Source organism: Populus alba, chromosome 18 (genome assembly GCF_005239225.2).
Source record: "Populus alba chromosome 18, ASM523922v2, whole genome shotgun sequence".
Taxonomy (NCBI): Eukaryota; Viridiplantae; Streptophyta; class Magnoliopsida; order Malpighiales; family Salicaceae; genus Populus; species Populus alba.
In genome coordinates, this window is record NC_133301.1 from 9,211,194 (window position 1) to 9,233,196 (window position 22,003).

General features: G+C 32.2%; 2 protein-coding genes across 2 annotated transcripts; one reads left to right on the plus strand and one right to left on the minus strand.

Moving 5' to 3' along the window:
- The first annotated feature begins 4,064 nt into the window (after positions 1–4,064).
- LOC118054142 (multiprotein-bridging factor 1c) lies at positions 4,065–4,813 on the plus strand. Its single transcript, XM_035065601.2, has one exon. The coding sequence runs from the start codon at positions 4,152–4,154 to the stop codon at positions 4,587–4,589; it is 438 nt and encodes a 145-aa protein (XP_034921492.1). The 5' UTR covers positions 4,065–4,151; the 3' UTR covers positions 4,590–4,813.
- Positions 4,814–10,345: 5,532 nt separating this feature from the next.
- Positions 10,346–17,504, minus strand: LOC118054143 (aldehyde dehydrogenase family 2 member C4). The gene is given in 10 exon segments (XM_035065603.2): positions 10,346–10,814; positions 11,060–11,121; positions 11,190–11,327; positions 11,446–11,499; positions 11,501–11,584; positions 11,700–11,873; positions 12,005–12,094; positions 12,253–12,636; positions 16,124–16,266; positions 17,248–17,504. Coding segments are annotated over 10 exon segments (1,506 nt in total). The 5' UTR covers positions 17,351–17,504; the 3' UTR covers positions 10,346–10,540.
- Between the last annotated feature and the right edge of the window lie 4,499 nt (positions 17,505–22,003).

Here is a 22,003-nt window from a genome sequence, read left to right on the forward strand (position 1 = left end):
AATCCCTCTTCTGCTTCCTGAGAATAATAGAAAAGAATGATTTCGAGGTGGAAGTCATACCTGGAAATGAATATCCTGACACTTGTAAAAAATGTGTGGCAAACTCAGGAGAAAGGCGCTAAACAAGAGGATAATCTGACCTATCTTTGGATGGCAAAAACTTGTATGGTTAAGAAGGACTATTTGAAGCCATTTATATCTCCTAGTTTTTTGAGGAATATGCCTAAAGAAGTAATTGAATCGGCTGACAATACCAGGATTGAGCAACCTCATGGCTAGCTTATGATCTAGGTTGGCAAGGAAAGTGATTTTGCATCCCTTTGCACTGCAGAAGCAAATTCCTGCATCAATTTTCATTTCCCAGATCTTCCTTCTCGTTTCACAACATATATATATATATATATATATATATATATATATATATATATATATATATATATATCATCTTCAGATAGGGATTTCCACAAGACAACATGCATTTTCTATCTACTCTACTCTTTCAGCTACAAGATTCACACAAGCTCTTCCACTCATGCCACAAGCAAAACAATGCGCCAAAAGCATCTTCATCATCAACATAACAGTCTCTGATTTGTGAGACATTTAATAGGGTTTTCAACCACTCTTCATGGAGAGTTAATGAAACATCCCCAAATTTATAATATAATTGAGAACTTGGAACTTTCTCCTATTGATTTATTCGTCAGTTGCCCAGCATGTCAGGCAGCTTTGACAACAAGCTCCGGTATGCCAGCCATAGTTGCCACTTGCAATTCTGAGCTCCCTTGGCATGCTCCAGATACAAACCGATAAGAGAAGATCAGGTCCTGGTCGCTTTTAGAAAAGCTTTCAGGTTTGGGCTTGAATGCACTAGCCATGTATTGCAATGAAACGTGTGGATGAGAAGCAAATTCTTTTTTTTTTTTTTTTTGATTTACGTGAGTGTTCGGGCCAGTTTGCGCGCACCACGACTAATCCTACGGCTCACTGAACATCCTACAAACCCAGTAAGCATGTAAGGCATCGCGGGGGTGACAGGCGTGCACGGTGAGGCTTGAACCCAGGATGCAGAGAAAGGAAACAAGTCCCTTCAACCACTGGCCAAGACTTCAAATGCAATGAGAAGCAAATTCTTTCGTGAGCCGGTGGTGGCTATGGCGAAAAGCAATCTACAGTTGATCTTCTCAACAAGATGGTGGGATAACTGCAAGGATGACCAGAAAAAACTTTAATTGCTAATGAAACCAAACCATCTATCTTCAAATATGTATGCAGCTTGTTATCATTAAAGGTCACAGACCATCAGTTCATAGAAGCGAGGAAGATTTTTTTACCATAAAACAAGAGGAAGGTTTCCGAGTACAATATAAAGCTTGAATTGATGTTCTCTTAAAAAACATTGAGAAGATATAAATGCTTAATTAAAAATGTTTCATAATATTTAAAAAATTAAAGATAAAAATAAATATTACCATAACTCAAATCAAATTTAAAATTAAATAATAAGATTTAAAACCATAAGTGTAATGGAAACGTATTAATATTAGATTAAGGAAAGGAAAATAAAAAAAATCAGAAATTTTTCCGTCTCAATGATTTTTTGTTATATATGCTTAACATTTAACCCTTTTTGGGACTAAAAATGATGTACTGTATTTTTATATTTCCTACAAATTTTAAATCAATAAATATGTAAAATAGAATTCAAAATAAACATGCTTTTAATATAAATATAATAAAAAAAATAATAACATGCATATTAAATATATATTCAAACTCGCAATATATATAGAATCAAAGTCTTAGCATGCATACTGAAAATAAAAATAACGATACTTAAGTTAAAATAAAGAAGAATACGTAGTTATTAAAATATCTTAAAAGAATAAAACTTTTGTTGTGGTGAAAGATAAATCCTTTATTCTTAAGACTTTATTGCTCTTCACCTAGGAAATATATCTTTCAAGATTAATCCACCAGTTCTACTTTAGTTTTAAAGCACTTCTAAATAAGATCTTTGAATCAAAATAAAAAAAACTAAAATATTTCTCTATAAGGTATGAACCTAGTTCTAGTATGGGAAAAAAACCAAAGCATAATAGGAATGGAAACATTAAAAATAAGGTGATAAAGAGTGAAAAAAATCTTAAAATTAAAGTTAGAAACTCATCCTTCACCCTTTTTTTTTTTATAGTGAATTTTGAAAGTTTAAAAGTTGAAGAATTAATAAATAATAATTCTTATAATTATCAACTTTTGATTAGCCATCATAAATCAATAATTAAATCTAGAAAATTCAAGAATTCTTTGAGTACAAAAACTAAGAGTTGTTTCAGATTGATTTCTCAATTATTCATAATTTATTTAAATCTCATTAATTAAATAAATTTCTAACAATTCCCTCATATTTAATAAGTAATTATAACATAATACTCGCATGTTCTTGTAAAAACTACCAAAATTATCATCAAAATGTGATAAAATAACAGATGATAATTTTAAGACATCTGTCATGCTACTTTGATCTTTTAATTTTTTTAATACCAACTTTTGATATTTCATAATGAAGCAAGAGTAACATATATATGTTATTTAATAAAAATATGAACATTATTTGATATAAAAGATTGGATTAGTACAATATTTACACTACAATATAAAGCTTGAATTGATGTTCTCTTAATTATATTTGTAAATAAAAGTGTTAAAATCATATATTTTTTTATCAGTTAGATGGTTGCGTATAATCATTTATATAACATATTATAAATGAGTTAAGTAGACTAGTAGTAGAAGCACATATAATTGAAGGAGAAGTTTTGTGCTTAAATGAGTGTTTGAGAGTATGATAATTTTTATTTTTTAATATTTTTTAAAAATACATTTCACTTGAAAAAAATATTAAATTGATGTTTTTATAATACTTTTCAATAATCTTGATTTGTTGATGTCAAAAATAAAAAATTTAAAAATAATTATTTTGATGCATTTTAAATAAAAAGCACTTCTGTAAAATATCTTACACTACATTACCAAATTTACAATAAAAGATTAGCCATTTTTAATAGTTTTCTATTGATTTGGGTTCTTACAAATTCTAAGCTACTTTTATTTATTTTGAGTGGTTTTTGATGGGGTTAACTATAGAACTCTCTATATCTTGAACGTCTAGTTCTCGTTTATTAGTTTTTGAATTGAACTAGTTTGGTTTATTTAAAAAAAAAAAAGTTGGATTGAAATAAATAAAAAAATAATTCAAATGTTAAGAAAATTTTAATATGTTGAAAGAGTAATTAGTGGAATATTATTAGTTACTTTATAAGGTCTACTTTGAAGAAAGAAATAAACATAAAGAGAAGATGAGAGGGAATATAAAACCCATGATCCACAAAAAACAATAACAAAATATTCACATAGGATTTCTCTTTATTGGTTGTATCGGGCTCTTTAAAGAAAGAAATAAACATAAAGAAAAGATGAGAAGGAATATAAATTTCATGATCCAAGAAAAGTAATAAAAAAATCTTCATTTATTATTTATCTCTTATACTTGTATCTTATTATTTCTTTAAAGTGAATCCATGTAAATAACTTATAATTTATTACAATTTACTCCATAAATATCATAAAATTACTCATTTAAATGGATAAGATAAATATATATAAGGAATATTATAGTTTTTTTAGTATTGTGATAATAGTTGCTTTTCAAAATACATTTTACTTAAAAAATATTAAAATAATATATTTTTTATTTTTTAAAATTTATTTTGAAATCACTATATAAAAATGATATAAAAATAAATTAATTTTAAAAAAGTAATTTCTTAAAAAGATTTTAAAAATGAAAAAATAAACAGCTTTAAAATAGGCATATTTTACTCCCCTTGCGTATCATGCACGTGAATGTTTTAGGATCAACCAATAACAAAATGCCAGATCATCGAAAGAATATAGAAAACTTTGAGGTATCAACCCACAAGCAACCGCGGGAACCTTCCAGAGATAAAACCAGCAAAGAACCTTCCAGATAGCTCACCTCCTATATAAACCTTCCTCTTCGCTTACCTTCATCATCTCTCTTCCTTATTCATAATCGTTCTCTCATTTCCCGTAATTTATCTCTTTGTTCTCTTTCTGTGTCGGAAAAAATGCCAAGCAGATCAGCAGGAGTAATAAAGCAGGACTGGGAGCCGGTGGTGATGCACAAGGCCAAGCCCAAGTCCCAAGACCTTCGCGATCCGAAGGCAGTGAACCATGCCCTCCGATCGGGTGCTCCAGTCCAGACAATCAAGAAATTCGACGCTGGGTCTAATAAGAAAGCAACGGCACCAGTGGTGAATGCCAGGAAGTTGGAGGAGGAGACGGAGCCAGCGACGTTGGGCAGGATTTCTACGGAGGTGAGGCAGGCGATTCAAAAAGCGCGGCTGGAGAAGAAGATGAGCCAGACAGAGCTTGCAAAGCTGATTAATGAGCAGCCAAAGGTGGTGCAAGAGTATGAGAATGGAAAGGCGGTGCCTAACCAAGCTATTCTGGCCAAGATGGAGAGAGTGCTAGGCGTGAAGCTTCGAGGGAAGACTGGCAAGTGAGATGATGTAAATTAGTAATGTTAGGATTTGGTATGTGTTCTTGCGAAATAAAGTACAAGTCTGATGGGCAACCCCAATTACCTTCGAATTGTCAAGTCTTGGCTTGGTTGGTGTTTGTTAATGTTGTCATTTTAATTTCTTGCCGAATTGTTATACCAATAGTTGTGAGATCTGCTTCCGAGCTTCAATCAATCGAATGTAAATACTTCGAAGTGAGTAGAGAATTGGCATATATATACTTACCAAGCTAGAATCACTCTTGTAGATGGTCATATCCTAGGAGAGCTACATAAAACTTGTAGGGATCGTTCGTGTCAACTGTTATTTCGCCACTGACAAGGACTGTCCTGTTCGAGATCATAAGACGAGCCGGTGTCTGGAAAAGATCATGGATTGGATGCCCTTCATAAGAGCATCTCCATGTTAACAAAGTCGTTACTTCTCTTAATCCATGTTCCATGTTAAATTTAAGAGAGAATTTTATCATATTGTCATGTTTTTAAACCCGATTTGATAGTTAAGTACTCGAGTGAATTTGAGTTATCATTTTGGTTTTGAGTTAGAAAAATGAATCTGGTTAACTTATTTTTTTTTTAAAATAAAAACGTCAAATTTTTTTATTTAATACATTGAAAATTAAAACTTTCCAAGTTAAATACATAAATCCCTTTTTCAATGAGCTTTCGTGTCAAATACTTCCAGCACCCTTAATTTGTCAATGAGATTTCCTTATCTTTACTTTTTTTATTTTTTCTGCTTACTAAAAAGTTTGGATTTTTTTATACGCCTTTTTCACTCTCAAATCCATTGATTTTCCTCTTCTTATTCAATTTTGTATTATTCTCTGTTAACATGTAATTAGCCGAATTAAAGGTAGCTTTTCATATATAAAAGGCATATTTTATAAGAGTTTTGAAAGGAGATATATTGCTATATTCCTTTCAGAATAGTAACTCTGTAAACCGACATGTATTTTTACCTATATAAGACATTCCTCCTGGGGAGAAGAATAGCAAGCATAATTATACATACAACCCTAAACCTTAAATTTTATCGTGCTATCAGAGCAAGGTTGAAAGCTAATTCTTTCTTAAACTTTTCAGCCGCCACATTAATCTTTACCTGGAATTGGTCTTGAAACAAGAGACCAACCATAAATGACACAAATACCTCTATTATCCCTATAAACTAGACATCAATCTTTGCTAAAACACCCAACCCAAACACCTTACCTTTTGTATTTAAATTGAATGAGACAAACTTCAAAATTTAGTCACAGATGATTGAACTTCACGCTGCTTGATTAAACAAGCTCGGCTACTTAACTGGGCAGAATGCTAGAGTGGAAGAAGAAAATTCTGGTTACTCAAAATGGTGCATTAAAGATGCAATAGTGCGAGGATGGCTATTGAAAACCATGGAGCCTCATCTTATTGGCTTATTTATAGACATGTCATCAACCAAGGAAATATGGGATAGTGTCACTCAAACCTTACAAAATGGATGTCCAATTAACCTGTATTATGCAGAACTTAATAGCATCTGGCATGAAATTGATAAGCGACGACTGATTAAAATGATATGTGTTGCAAATCTTAGAACCAGTCAAGAAAAAATTCAAAAGGACCGGATCTATGACTTTTTTGCAGGATTGGATGAAGTATTTGACTTAGTACGTAGTGATCTCCTTCGTAAAAAATATATTCCAAGTATTGAAGAGTGCTTCAATACAATTCAACGGGAGGCTCAACGTTAGGTCACCATGCTTGGAACAAAGAACACCGGTGAAGGATCATCAATGGCAATAATTTCCAAAACCACCACCCCATCTAACTTGCGCATTCTTCAAGCTATTGAGGAAGGAGAAAAAGATAAGTTACACTGTAGTCATTGTAACGGAAGTCACCATACCAGAGACACTTGTTTTGAGATTCATGGCTACCTTGACTGGTTCCTAAAAAAATGAAAGCAAAGTAAAGCAATAAACAATAAACATCCAGTCCAAGCAAAGTTAACCACTACAATAGAAATTCCTTCTAGTTTTACTGCAATGGTAATAGGCCAAAGAGACCATACCAAACTGGGTGAATTACTGGAGTGGTTTGTCGACATCCACAGTTCATGATACAAGTTGGATCATTGACTCGGGTGCCATAGACCATATGACTTACAACAAATCATTATTTCAATACATAACTTCTCCTTTTAAGGAAAAAGTCATGACAGCTAATGGGGATCGAGTCTACCCCAGTCATTAGAGCAGGATCAATTATTCTCACTCCTAATCTTTCACTACATAATTGTTTAGTTGTTCCTGCACTTTTCGATCATTTATTGTTAGTTAGTCAACTTATAGAAGAATTGGATTGTGTGGTATAAATGTTTCCCATGTTTTGCTTACTTCAGGATATCCGGACTCAAGCGATCATTGGACGTGGTACTAAGAGGAAAGGGTTATACTATGTAGATGATGTTGCTTCAAGTCATGTTCATCAAGTTCAGAGTTACAATGTTAATAAACATAAGAATATTTGGTTATGACATCATCGGCTAGGTCATGCATCCTTCGACTACTTAAAAAAATTATTTCCATCCCTCTTTAATGACATTCCGGATCCTAGTTCATCTCTTAAGTGTAATGTTTACATCTTAGCTAAGAGCCACTGAACTTCATATCTTGTAAACTTGAATAAAAGAACAAAGCCTTTTGAACTGATCCACTCTAATGTTTGGGAACCTGCCTCAAGTACTTCCCAATCTGAAATTCGGTGGTTTATTACATTTGTCGATAATTGCACCAGAATGACTTGGTTATATACTATGCGACACAAGAGTGATATGCATAATATATTCCCAATTTTTTATTGCATGGTGTGCACTCAGTTCTCCATCTCAGTTAAGATTATTCGATTAGACAATGATGGAGAATACCTTAACTCTGAACTCTTAAGTTTCTTTCAAGACAATGGTATTCTCCATGAGACTACTTGCTCGCGCACTCTATAATAAAATGGTGTGCCGGAACATAAAAATAAACATATCCTTGAAACTACTAGAGCTCTTCTCATTGGTGCCTATGTCCCTATAACATTATTGGGTTGATGCCGTGACCTATGTTGTGTATCTCATTAACCGGATGCCATCCTAAGTCCTCTCCTTCAGCACTCCCCTGCAGGCTCTCACTTAACATATTTAGATTCCATCCCTCCTACACTTAACCCTGCGTGTTTGGATGTGTAGCTTATGTCCACTTGCAGAAAATTCAGCGCACAAAATTGGATCCATGCGCAGTGAGGAAGAATTAGAAACAATTTGTGAGTTAAGTTGAGAAAGTTTTTCCTTTTTATATGGTGTAATTTTTTTTTCGATTAGTAAAACTAATAGCGTTGTGGATGTATGCAAATTTTCAAACCATATTAAATTATGTGTTCTTGATTCTAGGTATTCATCTTAGATCCTAACAACTAGTATCGAAGTCTTAACGATTTTTTTTGTTTAAAAATAAAAAAAATTATTCAAAAACATGTTTGGAACATACTACTATAAAAAGGACATTAAGACATATAATGTAAAATATAAATCATAATGAGTCCTACGAGGCTCAAGCACCCAAAAAAACATTTGCCCACATATAGTCCACATTCATTCACATTCTCATACCCTCTATATGTTTTGTTTTGGTTATCCTTGTTGTTTGATAACCCAAACACTTGACCTATCAACTCGATCGAGTACAGGTCAATGTTATATAAATATACACATCATTTGTCATATCATCTAAAGGTTCAATTATCTCACCACAACACCAAAAATGCTGTTACACACATCACCAGTCATGTTAGCATGATGGTCTCGTCATTTACCATGTGTTTGTCACATTATCCCTTGTATAAGGTGATAATATAATATGACTAAGAGTACATGCTACCTATGTTATTTCTTAATTTAATCCATCAATAAGGATATATTTCTTTTGATAAGGTCTAAGTCCTCTGAAGTTTGATTTTGATAATTTCATACTAGTTCCTAACTAACTTGATCATTTTGAATACAATCACAAAGTCTAATTGTCCAAACTAGACTTAAAGTTAGTGTAAGAGGAAATAATAATTAGAAAATAAGTAAAGACTGCTGGAATTAAAAAAAATTGATGGCATGTATTTTAAGTATTGGAGAATACATGTTCAATACTGTCTCTATAAGTAGAACTTCATCTTTCTTTATTAGGGAAAATGATGGAAAAGATGGAGGGGAAAAATAAAATAAAACCTTCTAATTATACAAGTTTTAGGTGTTACCTACCTAACTTTATCAAGGAAGTTTCATATAGTATCATAAAAGAAAGGACCATTATGGATCTGATAATAACTCTATCTAGTATGTATGAGAAGCTGTCGATAAATAATAAAGTGTATTTGATAAAAACATTATTCAATCTAAAGATGATGGAATGAATATTTATTTCATAATACCTAAATGAATTCATCATCATAAAAATCAATTGGTATATGTTAAAATTGAGTTTGGTTATAGGATTTTAGCTTTAATCTTATTAGCTTTAGATAGAATTAAACCATTAGATATTTATATCTAATAATGACAAGTCCTGTATTTTTTCTTCAACTCTCTAGAATTTTTTATAGGATTTTAGTCTATTGTTTATTTAATCTTTAGTTGTTAGTGATAAAGTCTTGTAATTCTTTTTCAATTTTTTAGAACTTTTCGAGGGATTTATTTCATCATTTGTTTTGTCTATGATTTAAAGTTCATCGGTAATTCTGTCACTATTATATTTAATATATGTTTTTTAAAAATATTATAATAAACAAAACAATGAAAACAATTAAAAAGAAAAAAAGAAAAGAAAAAAAATCAAAATTTTATTATTAATTTAAAAATATTATTGAATACAATTTCTCTAGTAGATATAAATTGTAGGATGAGGAAGAGAATGAGGATCTTTATTGGAACAAAGTGGGCAACAAGATGAACTATACTGGTGAAGGTTGACAACAACTGTTCAAGAATATTTATTTTGTCTCTCAGGTCCACCATCTCAACATCAACACTAAATCAAATTACTTTATTATATATTTAAGGGGTTGTAAATTGAGCTACATAGTCGGGTTATCTTCATTAATTTTTTCATAAAAAATTATCCAGAAACGAGTATCAAGGCGAGTCACATTCCAATTAAACTATTTTAGAAATATGGTCCCAACAATAATCGGTAAAAAATATTGTTTTTTTAAAAAAGATTAACTTTTTTCTACAACCGAAAGTATACATGCACTTGAGCATGCTCGCATATATTTTATTAGAGAAAGATATAATTAAGCGCATACCGCTCCGGACAATTGGGGCCTCGAGCCACTTTCAAAAGCATGACGGCAGCCTTCACAGAAATCAACATCCTCTTTATCTCCTCCCGCAATTCTCGCTGTGGCATTCCTGTTCTGGGGCCTATGGTTTCAAACGTTTCCCCTGAGAGTCCTTCTTATATATAAAATATGGTGTTTATTAATTATTGGAGACATTCACTCGTACTGTTTGTCATATTCAAATACACCCTATGCAATATCCCAATACGTTGGTGACGGTGGCCATCCACCAAAAGTTTTAAATTATTTTTTATAAATTTTAATGAGTTAGATAAATTTTAATTTTTCTTAGAAGATTGAGACATAATAAAATGGATTTAAATAGAGTCGTTGACGCTATTAGAAAATGAGGAACTACTGAGGAGACCAAGCATGTTCTCAGAAAAATGGTTATTGCACAGTTTGGAAGTCGCTGAAGGAAACCTTACGAACTAATATTATTTGGTACAACGCGGCGGCGGAGAAGAAAGACGATACATTTTTGAATTATTCATTTAGAAAGAGAAGGAAAACACGACACATGAGTAGCTCCTCCGATGAAGCTTGACCGGAACCACCCGTTCATCTTATTCATAGCCAAGGAGAGTTGTATATGGGGGTCACAACAGACTTGACCTGAAGGAACTTATGAAGGGCTTCAATTCCAAGATGCCTTCCAAATCCACTCATCTTGTATCCTCCATACGAGCAGTCTTGATCAAACGCGAAGTAGCAGTTGATCCAAATGGTGCCTGCGCGGATGGATCTCGACACAGTATTAGCTACATCCAAGTTCTTGGTAACAATACCAGCTGCAAGGCCATATTTTGTGTTGTTTGCCTTCTTGATTGCCTCGTCAATTGTCCTGCAAAAAAGACACGAGAAAAGATGTTCCAATATGACAACGTTCGTGTTGACAAAACAGATGTCAAGAGCATCTCTGTTCTTGACGATTCTGTCGAAAATTGCCTGTACGCTTGTTTATATTTAGTTGTTTCTCTAACAGGAAAAGGCTGGTGAAATAGTTTTTTATTTACCAGCAAGTGCTTCATGGATTTTCCTTCCTAATTCATGGGAAAGCAGAAACTAATGACCGAGTAGTGTACTTACTTGAACTTCATGAGTGACATTACCGGTCCAAAAATCTCATCTGTTGCTATCATCATCTCCTCCTGAGCAATTTGTCGCTAAGAATTAGTAAAACGAAGGTTCATAAGAACTTATGATTCAGGAAGTTTACCTTAACATCTGTGAAAACTGTAGGCTCAATGAAATATCCCTTCTTGCCTACAGGTTTACCGCCTGTTAGCAAAGAGGCCCCTTCTCGTTTTCCATGCTCGATGTACGAAAGAATTTTATCAAACTGCTGCTTATCAACCTGAACATAATTAAGAAACACATATTACGAATTTGTGTGGGAAGTAGGGGCTTGCGAGCTTTTTAAATATTCTAAAAAAAAAAAGAAACTCATGCATCGATCCATGATCATTCCCTACCTGGGGACCTAGGCGAGACCTTGGATCAAAAGGATCCCCAACTACCCAATCTTTTTGCCTTCTCCTTCAATATCTTTACAAATTCATCATAAATCCCTTCCTGAACAAAAACACGGGAACTCGCCACGCAAATTTCTCCCTGGAAATATGAATGCAAGGAAGTTGATTATCACTCTCCAAGCAAAAAGGTTAGCACTCTGCATTTTAATCTGAATTCATCATTGAGTTGATCACACAAAGGGAAACATGTTTGCCTTGTTATACAGGATGCCAAGGAGAGCAAGATCTGCAGCTTTATCTACATCAGCATCGTCAAAAATTAGGAGAGGTGATTTGCCTCCTAATTCAAGTGAAACTTGTTTCAAGTTGCTTGTTGCTGCAGCCTGCATTATTTTCCGTCCAACTTCGGTAGACCCTGTAAAACATACCTGAAAAGACCAGGACACAGATACAAGGTTCAACATTTAGCTCGTAGAGAATAATTAAAATCCTTTCCAATTTCTTGAAAATCAAACAAAAAAATAATATCAAGTGACCCAACTAGCTAGCTAGACATCACCTTGTCGATGTCCATATGAGATGCAATGGCAGCACCAGCCGTGGGTCCATATCCCGTTATTACATTGATCACTCCATCAGGCATTCCTGCCTGATTCATTATCAAATAAAATAAACGTAAGCAAATTACTCCAAGAACTTTAATGAGGGCACTGCAGAATCAATCTCGCTTATTACAGGGTTATAAGAGAGCCGGTGAGGAATATTACAGCTCTGCATCAAAAGACAATAACGGCTTGCCAAGCTTACCTGCTTGGCTAGATGACCATAAAATAGAGCCGAAAGAGGTGTCTGCTCGGCTGGTTTTACAATCATGGTGCAGCCGGCAGCTAAGGCGGGGGCTGACATCATAAAGAACATGGAGCTAGGGAAGTTCCAGGGAATGATATGCCCTGCAACACCGATGGGTTCACGCAGCGTGTATCCATGAAGCTCGCGGGACATCTTCAACACTTCTCCATGAATTTTATCAGCTGCACCTGCATAATAACGTATTAGACGTGCTACAGTCGGAATGTCCACAGCTTTGCCCCAGCTAAACAGCTTCCCAGCATCAATGGCGTCCAGTGCAGCTAACTCTTCTATATGCTCATCAATTATGTCTGCGTATTTCATCATAATCCTTCCTCTTTCCTGCAGGTCACATTTCAAGAACAAAACAAGATCATCCTTCCTGTTAGCATCGCACCAACCCATAAACAGAATTGTTGTGTATAAAAATATGCGTTCTTGTTTATTTGTTACGAATCCATTTGCCTCATATTTTGAATGTCGAAAATGTAAATTTCCAAATAAACCTCTGCTTTATAGCGCTCCACTTCATCTGCAATCTATCCTTTTCACAAAATTTTTAGTTTATAACCTGGTTTTAATTCCACTCACATTACATTAAATATCATTTTTTTTTTTCTATAACCTGTAATGTAAGGCCAGGTGCTCTTGGACTTGAGCCAAGCCGGAGTGCATGTTTTTTTTTTTTTCAATCTATTTTTTGGGTATAATTAAAGGATCAAATTACCTTAATCGAAATTTCTTCTTCCAAAAAAAATTCATTAACATCAAGATCATGGTTTTGGTAGCTAAAATGAGGTCGAACGAAAGCTTTCTTTTTCCTTTTTTTTTCCCCTTAAGTTTACTCTTACCTCTCTCAACTATAAAGAACTAAAATGTAATATAAATAAAGTTTCATGCTTGATATGAAAGGTATGAAAATTATAGGGATCAAAGTGTAGAAAAACATGCCTCTTGAATAGTGCAAATGAAAAAAAAAAAACCTTTTTTTTTTTGTTAATGTTGGTGATTATTCTTTCAATAACCTTTTAACTATATCTTGAAATTTTATTTTGCAATTATGATATTTAATGTAATGTAAAAATAAGTTTGTGGCACATCATATATGCTGAGAGCATACACAGCACGATAATGACATGAATAATCTTCTAAGATTTTATGAATAGTAACAAAATAGTAAAATGAACACTCTTCTTGTTTTAGCTTTTTTTGTCTTATTTATTTAATTTAATTTTTATTTTTTTATTAATATTTAGTAGTAACAAAGTAGCAGCATTTTTTATTTTTATAAAAAAAAATTGAATATAACAAACAAAATTGTTACGAAGAATTGATAAATGAATCTAAAATCTGTCCATGAAAAAGGCCAACATGAATGTATAAGATTCAATTTAAAATTTGAAATGGTTATAAAATATATAATTTGTTTCTTTACTATATGTGGTTTTGTCAATTGCGAGATTAAACTATTATTTTATATTGACAATAAAATTATTTGAAATAAAAATACTGTTAAAGACATAATTTAAATTGAGAAATTTGTTTAAAAAACAAATGAATTTCTTAAGAAATAAATTTTTTCTTTAAAAAATAAATATCATTAAATTTTTTAAAAAATTATCATAATGTTATTATTTTTTAAATAGAACTAGTAAAAACAATTTAATTAGAGATATTAAAAAAAAAAAAAAAAACTCTTACATAGGTTGATGGTGTTTTCACTTTCCCTGTACTTTATATAATCGGGAACTAAAAAATTCTAAAAAAAAGATGAAATGACTAAGAGAGAAGTTATGGGAACAACAAACCACATGCTGTCTCACATCTTTCTCTCTCCAAAATAACATTAACAACCGACAATCAATGTTTTAAAAAATAATATAATAAAATAAAACTTATATACAAAGAACAAGAATCTTTGCCTTATTCGCTAGCAAGTGCAACACTTTTTGCTTTTAAATAATATTTTATATTTATTAAAATATTAAATTATTTTTTAATTAACTTGATTCTAACTAAAAAAAATTAGAATAAAAATATAAAAAAATTCCCTAAATATCATTTTAAAGATTTTTATTTCTAGAAGTAATTTAGTTATATTATCATTTTTTTAAAAAAGTAAAAAATTCAAAAAGCTCTTAAATACCCGTTTAATTAATGCCATTTCAAAGATTTTTATTTTTAAAAGTAATTTAGTTATATTATTTTTTTTAAAAAAATAAAAATTCAAAAAAGCTGTAGATGTTAATTTAAAACTTTTTGCTTCTAAACATAATTTAATCATTGTATTGTACTACAAATATTGAAAAAATTGAGTTATCTTTAATTATTTTTCTGTCATAAATAATTAATTTTGTGAAAAGAATCCTATTATCTCAAAACAGTTAATTCGGTAATTTTTTTTTTAAATATTATATTATTCTAATTCTTAGTAAAATGAGTCTAAGTATACAATAATAATAGATTGATCACTCTTTTATATATATTTGTTTTTTATAAAAAATAATTTTAATCTGAAAAAATAATTAATTTTAAAAATACAAACCACTTTTTTAATGCTTTGTTTTAAACTAGATTATTAATTTTTTTAAAAATAGAGTACATACAAGATCATCATCTGCAAGTGTGCCAATCCTTTTAGACAACCTAATATACGCTGCGCTAGAGAGTAGAGTCGTGGCTCATCATGTCACCTCTTTTTTCATGTTTGACATTAGCCACGTGTCACAAGCCAACACCATATATTGGACTACGTGTGTGTGCTCGCGTACAAGATGTTTCAAATAAAAACAAATTAACATATATAGGACTACGTGTGTGCGTACGTACCAATCAACATGCAACAACAAGATTTTTCAAATAAAAAGGCAAAAACCTAAAGAAACAACTCCAATATCGATACCATATGAATCTTAAATTCATTCTCGTTAACATCATCACTTATTTTAAAATTTCAAATTTCAAATAAAAAAAACAAAACTAAATTTCTTGAATTTGAATTAAGTTTAAAATTAAATTTTTCATATGCTAGTTCGCAGTAATTTTAATTTATAGTTATTACCTGCTACTAGTATACACCTAAAAACAAATTAAATTATTTTAAATTAAAAAATTAATTAATTATTTAACATATTAGCTGTATTTCTAAATATTTTAAATTTTAGTACTTATGAATGGTGCAAAAATAATGTATATGATGACTTATTTCAATGAGTTAAATTTGAGTTTTAATGATTTTATAATTTATTTGATTATTATTGTTATTTAATGGAAGAGAAACGTTTTGAAAAAATAGTTATATCCATGTTTATTTTAAAAAAATAATAATAATTTTTTTATGTTTTGGATTGTTTTGATGCGCTGATTTAAAAAATAATTTTAAAAATAATATAAAAAATTATTTTTGATGCATTTCACCATGAAATACATTTTAAAAAATAACAATAATAATACTTTCAAATAGATAGGTGTAATGGTCAACAAATTCTCAATAAAAAAAATATAAACCATAAATTATTAAATAAGTCTCTAAAAATTGGTTGAATTGTATAATCTAACTGTAGATTATGACTTAGAAATGCGTGTTATGTCATGAGTTGAAAACTGTAGCGAATTCGTCAATATACTTTTACACTAATTTCAAAGCACTGCGAATCACGCAATCAATTTCAGACCGTAGGGGCTAGAATAAAATAGATGGCGAATTAGAATAATATATCTTTTATTTAATAATTTATCTAAACGTTTAGTTTTTTTTTAATGTATAGCTTAGATAAAAAAAGAAAAAAAGAAAAAGAAAAATAGATGAGTGTTAGTTAGGATTACGTACAGCACCAGACATGCGAGGCCAGGGACCGTCATCAAATGCCTTGCGGGCAGCCTTCACAGCCAAATCCACGTCCTCTTTGTCTCCTTCTGCAACTCTAGCTATAACCTCTCCTGTTCTTGGGTCGATCGTCTCGAAAGTTTTACCTGGAAAATTGTATTTAAATTAAAAAAAAAAAAAACCTTTTCACCTAGTCGATCAAGGTTAAGATGAAAAATTTGAAAATAAAATATTCTTACCAGTGTTAATTGTACTTTATAATATTAGCTGTCTTATTCACTGCGCGTCAGTGGATACGAAAGTTTATATCATAAAATATCATGCATTGTTAAATCAATTATTCGACAAAAAAATATTAGAGCAACTATACACAAACTGACAAGCAATCCATATGTTTTTATTAAGTTCTTGGTGCCCCTTTTATATTATATGATTATTGTGCGGGCCATCATGAGTCACAGTGCCAACTTGATGTAAAAATTTATTCGCACCATGATTCAAGACTTTTATTTAACAAATATTTTTTAAAATAGATATTTCCTCCTTTTTAATAAAAAAATTTAAAGTACAAAATAAATTAAAAAATTCGTCAAATATTATAATGTTCTCAGGTAAGTTACGTTGTGCAGACACAGATAGCTGTTTTACAAAGAAACTGACAGTACTAACATTTAGCCCAGATGGAATCAGTAAATGAAATGACGATAATATTTTCCAGCTGCTGCCATTTTGTAGTGATAGAGTGAAGAAAATTGTTTCATTTTTCGATTGGATTTTTTCTTTCCTTGAGAGAGTCTATGGTGAGAAAAACTATGATTTTCATTTCGAGACATCTTTTTTCATGGCTAACAAACAACATAAGCTAACACCGAATCGTGCTCGATGGGGAGCCAAAGACAGGGACGATGAACAGATATATTACTTAGCCTGCTGTTCATGTTAAAACATGAAGAAAGAGAAGGCCTATAGCGAAGATGTTGATTTTGGAAAGAGGACACAAGGAAAATTCCATCATAAATGCTACTGGTGAAAAGGTTAGGTGAATGAATCAGGCAAGAATACTCGTGTGTGCGCGTACGACTGATTCAGTACGATTGGGAAAGATAGAGAGAGGTACAGAAACAAACCTGAAACTGAATCTACAAATTCTCCATTGATGAATAGCTTGGTGAACTTTATCGTTGGCAGTTTGACTGGAGAAGCAGAGTTTTCTTCGATATAACTACCCATCTCTCTCTCTCTGTCTCTCTCTCTCTCTCTCGCCACCCAGAAGTAATTCTATGTTACAGATTCGGTGGTTTCAACACAAAATGGGAGGCAATATTTATGGGAGGTAGAGGAGGGCTGCCGCTAGATATCATGCGCGCGTTGGCCATTAGTTGCAACAAGAGGTGTGTTTCCTAAAAAACAAATATAGTATTTTAAAAGAGTGCATAACAAAATCAAAATATTAGTCAACTCTCTTTATCTCCCCTTACCCATGCCGGTTTTCTCTCTTCATCTAAGCTATTTTTTTCCCCTTCATTTTACGTACTTGTCTCTTCTCAATTCTTGTCTCTAGCTCAACTCCCAATATCCTTCTACACTCTTTCCTTCTTCGTGCTTATCGCCATCTCTATGCTTCTCCACGTAACGGGAAGTTTTACTTGTTTTAAGAACTTTTTTTATTTTATTTGCTAAGTATTAATATTTAGTTGGATGATGAAACAAAAAAATAATAGAGTGTTCTGACCCAACTAAACTCTCACCAGCCCAGCCCGGGGGATAGAAAAAGGAAGATAAAGGATTTTAGGCAAAAAAAAAAAGAGGGTAAAACAAGAAAGAAATACAAATACCAATTAAACTCTCTTTCAAGGAAGTCCAACTGAACCCTCTCCAAATGAACTTAATCACATCCAATCTAGGTCAAGTGACCCAACTAACCCAACTAAACTCTCACCGGCCCAATCGAGGCCGCGGGGTGCAGAAAAAGGAAGGTAAATGATTTTAGGCCTAAAAAAAAGGGGCAAAACAAGAAGAAAATACAAAGGCCAACTAAACTCTTTTTCAAGGAAGTCCAACTGAACCCTCTCCAAATGAACTTAATCACATCCAATCTAGGTCAAGTGACCCAGCTAAACTCTCACAGGCCCAGCCGAGGCTGGGGGGGTGAAGAAAGAAAAAGGAAGGTGAAGGATTTCAGGCCTAAAAAAAAGGGCAAAACAAGAAAGAAATACAAAGGCCAATGATTAGTACTTAAAAGTGCATATTTATCAAGGTTTTATCTCCCCTTACCCATGCCGGTTTTCTCTCTTCATCTAAGCTATTTTTTCCCCTTCATTCTACGTACTTGTCTCTTCTCAATTCTTGTCTCTAGCTCAACTCTCAATATCCTTCTACACTCTTTCCTTCTTCGTGCTTATCGCCATCTCTATGCTTCTCCACGTAACGAAAAGTTTTACTTGTTTTAAGAACTTTTTTTTATTTTATTTGCTAAGTATTAATATTTAGTTGGATGATGAAAAAAAAAAATAGTGTTCTAACCCAACTAAATTCTCACTGGCCAGCCCCCGGGGGGGTGCAAAAAAAAAAAAAAGAAAGATAAAGGATTTCAGGCAAAAAAAAGAGAGGGTAAAAAAAGAAAGAAATACAAAGACAAACTAAACTCTCTTTCAAGAAAGTCGAATTGAACCCTCTCCAAATGAAATTAATCACATCCAATCTAGGTCAAGTGACCCAACTAACCCAACTAAACTCTCACCGGCCCAGCCGAGGCCAGGGGGGTGCAGAAAGAAAAAGAAAGGTAAATGATTTTAGACCTAAAAAAAAGGGCAAAACAAGAAGGAAATACAAAGGCCAACTAAACTCTCTTTCAAGGAAGTCCAATTGAACCCTCTCCAAATGAACTTAATCACATCCAATCTAGGTCAAGTGACCCAAGTGACCCAACTAACCCAACTAAACTCTCACCGGCCCAGCCGAGGCCAGGGGGGTGAAGAAAGAAAAAGGAAGGTAAAGGATTTCAGGCCTAAAAAAAAGGGCAAAACAAGAAAGAAATACAAAGGCCAACTAAACTCTTTTTCAAGGAAGTCCAACTGAACCCTATCCAAATGAACTTAATCGAACTCTCTCTCTTTCTCACCCACTCTCTCACTTATCAAGCAACACATGAATATAAGTCTACACTTTAGACATGCACCATAGTGAAAAATCCCAAAACCTATCTCATTTGACAATATAACATGTCTATAAAAGCTATCATTTCACACCAATGACTATCTCTCCCACCTTGTTTTCTTATAAGATGCTTATTTTTTTGCCAATGTCTATCCCTCTCAAGCACACATCACAATATAAAAGTTCTCATCTTTGTCTGAAAATGTTCATCCTTTCCACCAATGACTATCCCTCACCTAGCTCTTGCACTAATTCTCTAGGCCTAACCACCCCTTATCACCAAAAACTATCTCTTAGGACAATCTTTCCATCAATAACATAGAAGACAAAATAATCAATGACTCAACTTCTTATATTATCACTAAACTTCCTCTCCTAATAATTCTTTAATTTAGGATACTTCTCATGACAAGTTATATATTAGGGACGAACAAGTCCGGTAACATGACAAATATAAAACAATAAATATTTTATCTTATCTTGGTTCAACTAATTAAGTCTTTCAAACACAATATATTTAAAAATATTAGGGGAAAATGATGTTGCAAAAAAAAGAAGAAGATGTTAGATCCAAATAAGACCAGACAACCTAATTAAACCTTTACTAGTGTAATTGAGGCTAAGAGGGGAGGAATAAGAGAAAAAGGAAGAAACAAGAAGCAAGGGGAAGAAGGCTTAATTGAGGCCTAGAAAGGAAGGAAGAAAGGAAAAGAAATTCAAGGGCTAATTAAAACTTCCTCGAAGGAAGCCCAACCATACCCTCCTAAAAAAAGGCCCAATTGAACCCTCTCCTAGCAAGCCCAACCAAACTCTCTCTTCTTCTCTCATTTTTTCTCACTTATCAAGCCACAAACATCTATATGACTACCTTACCAAGCACATAATATAATAATAAAAAAATCCTCAACCTATCATTTTTATTAGTATGACGAGCTTATAAAAGCAATCCTTTCACACAAATGACTATCTCCCTTACATTGTCTCCTTAGAAAATACCTACTCACTCGCTAATGACTATTTTTCCCAAGCATGCACCACTAAATAAAGTTTCCATCTTGGCTTCTACACCAAATCTCATGGCCTAGCCATTCTATCTCACAAATAACTATCTTATAGGACAACCTTTCCACCAATGACATAACAAACACAACAACTAATAACTCAACTTTCTAGAAAAAAAAAATACTATTTATCATTTTCCCTTCATTATGTAAGTTTATAAGGTCTGCGGTATCTATAAATACCACATGTCATTAGGTAAAAGAGGAAGAGAAAATTGATACATGCTCAGACAATATCATACAAGACCATAACTGCTATATATGTAGACCATAACTACTATATATACATATATAGCAGTTATGGTCTTGTATGATATTGTATGAGCATGTATCAATTTTCTCTTCCTCTTTTACCTAATGACATGTGGTATCTTAAAAAAACCATTCACTTCTTGTATACATTATTCACCCACTACAAATATTATTCACCTCTTATAAGTGGAAGTGTGGTTGGTGCATGTAGCTTAGGCATCCTAAAAGTTCATTAGACATGACTTGGTTAAATATGATGGTCTTACTGATCATAAAGAGCACATATGTAATGTGAAAAGAATTTTAAAGCTTATAATGCAAAAAAGTAAAGTCATGAGCAAAGCCCTCCTATAATATTATGATAACATTCCATGGATAACTTAAGTTGGTCATGCTAGAATCTAGTAATTAGAACACCTAATTCACCTCTTCACTTAGGTGTCTTGGGCTTTTATGTAGGTAATATTTCTAGCTCTAATTGTCATGAAAAAAAGTGATGTCATGAGCAAAGTCCCTCTAAAGAAATTTCTAGATTTTTTTAGAAAAAATAACTTAGACTTTTAGAGCTTGTTGTTAAAAGAAATAAGGTAATCAAATTAAATTCCCATTCACACTAGATGAAATTTATTTCTTTTTTGCATTTCATAATTGATCATACATTATTTTATGATCAATTTTGACAATACCATAGTAATCGAGGATACTAATATAAATATGTCATTATGAGTTGTTAAGAGAGTGAAATGATCTAAGCCATAACATAATCATTGAATAGCTAAGGAAACACCACTGCAAATGGCATTAAATTTATTTTCCACTTCTCAACCAAGCTCACATTAGACAAGTAATTAAAAGGAAAATTACCTAATCTAAGCAATCATATTGATATGTACCATACTATTTAATACCAAGGAAATGAAGAGTATCTTAAATACATCATGAGAAGATTAATTCCATTCCTATTTCACCTTTTTGAATTGAATAAAAGATTAAACATAATATAGGCTAACATACTTGAAAGCATGAAATTTCATTGGTAATTAATACTCAATCAAGACATCATGCCCACTATAAGTATAATGATGAATCCAAATGATAGCAATAGAAAGTATTATCTTGATAAGAAATAGAGCCCACTATTAGACCAAATATAAGATTTATAACCATGTTACTCACTTTGACAAAGTATCACTCTTTATTCAAGTCCAATCATAATTTATGAGTTGTTTTATACGATACGACATCTACCAAACATTTACTATTAGTCAAAAGGTATTGATTGATAGTAGTTTTAATGAATCAAACCAGTAAATGGTCGCTAATTAAAGTGTTGAATTTATGTTGATGAAACTTCATTATTATTTATGTAACTCAAGGATCTCTAATATGTTTTGAAAATTTTCAAAATTGGAAA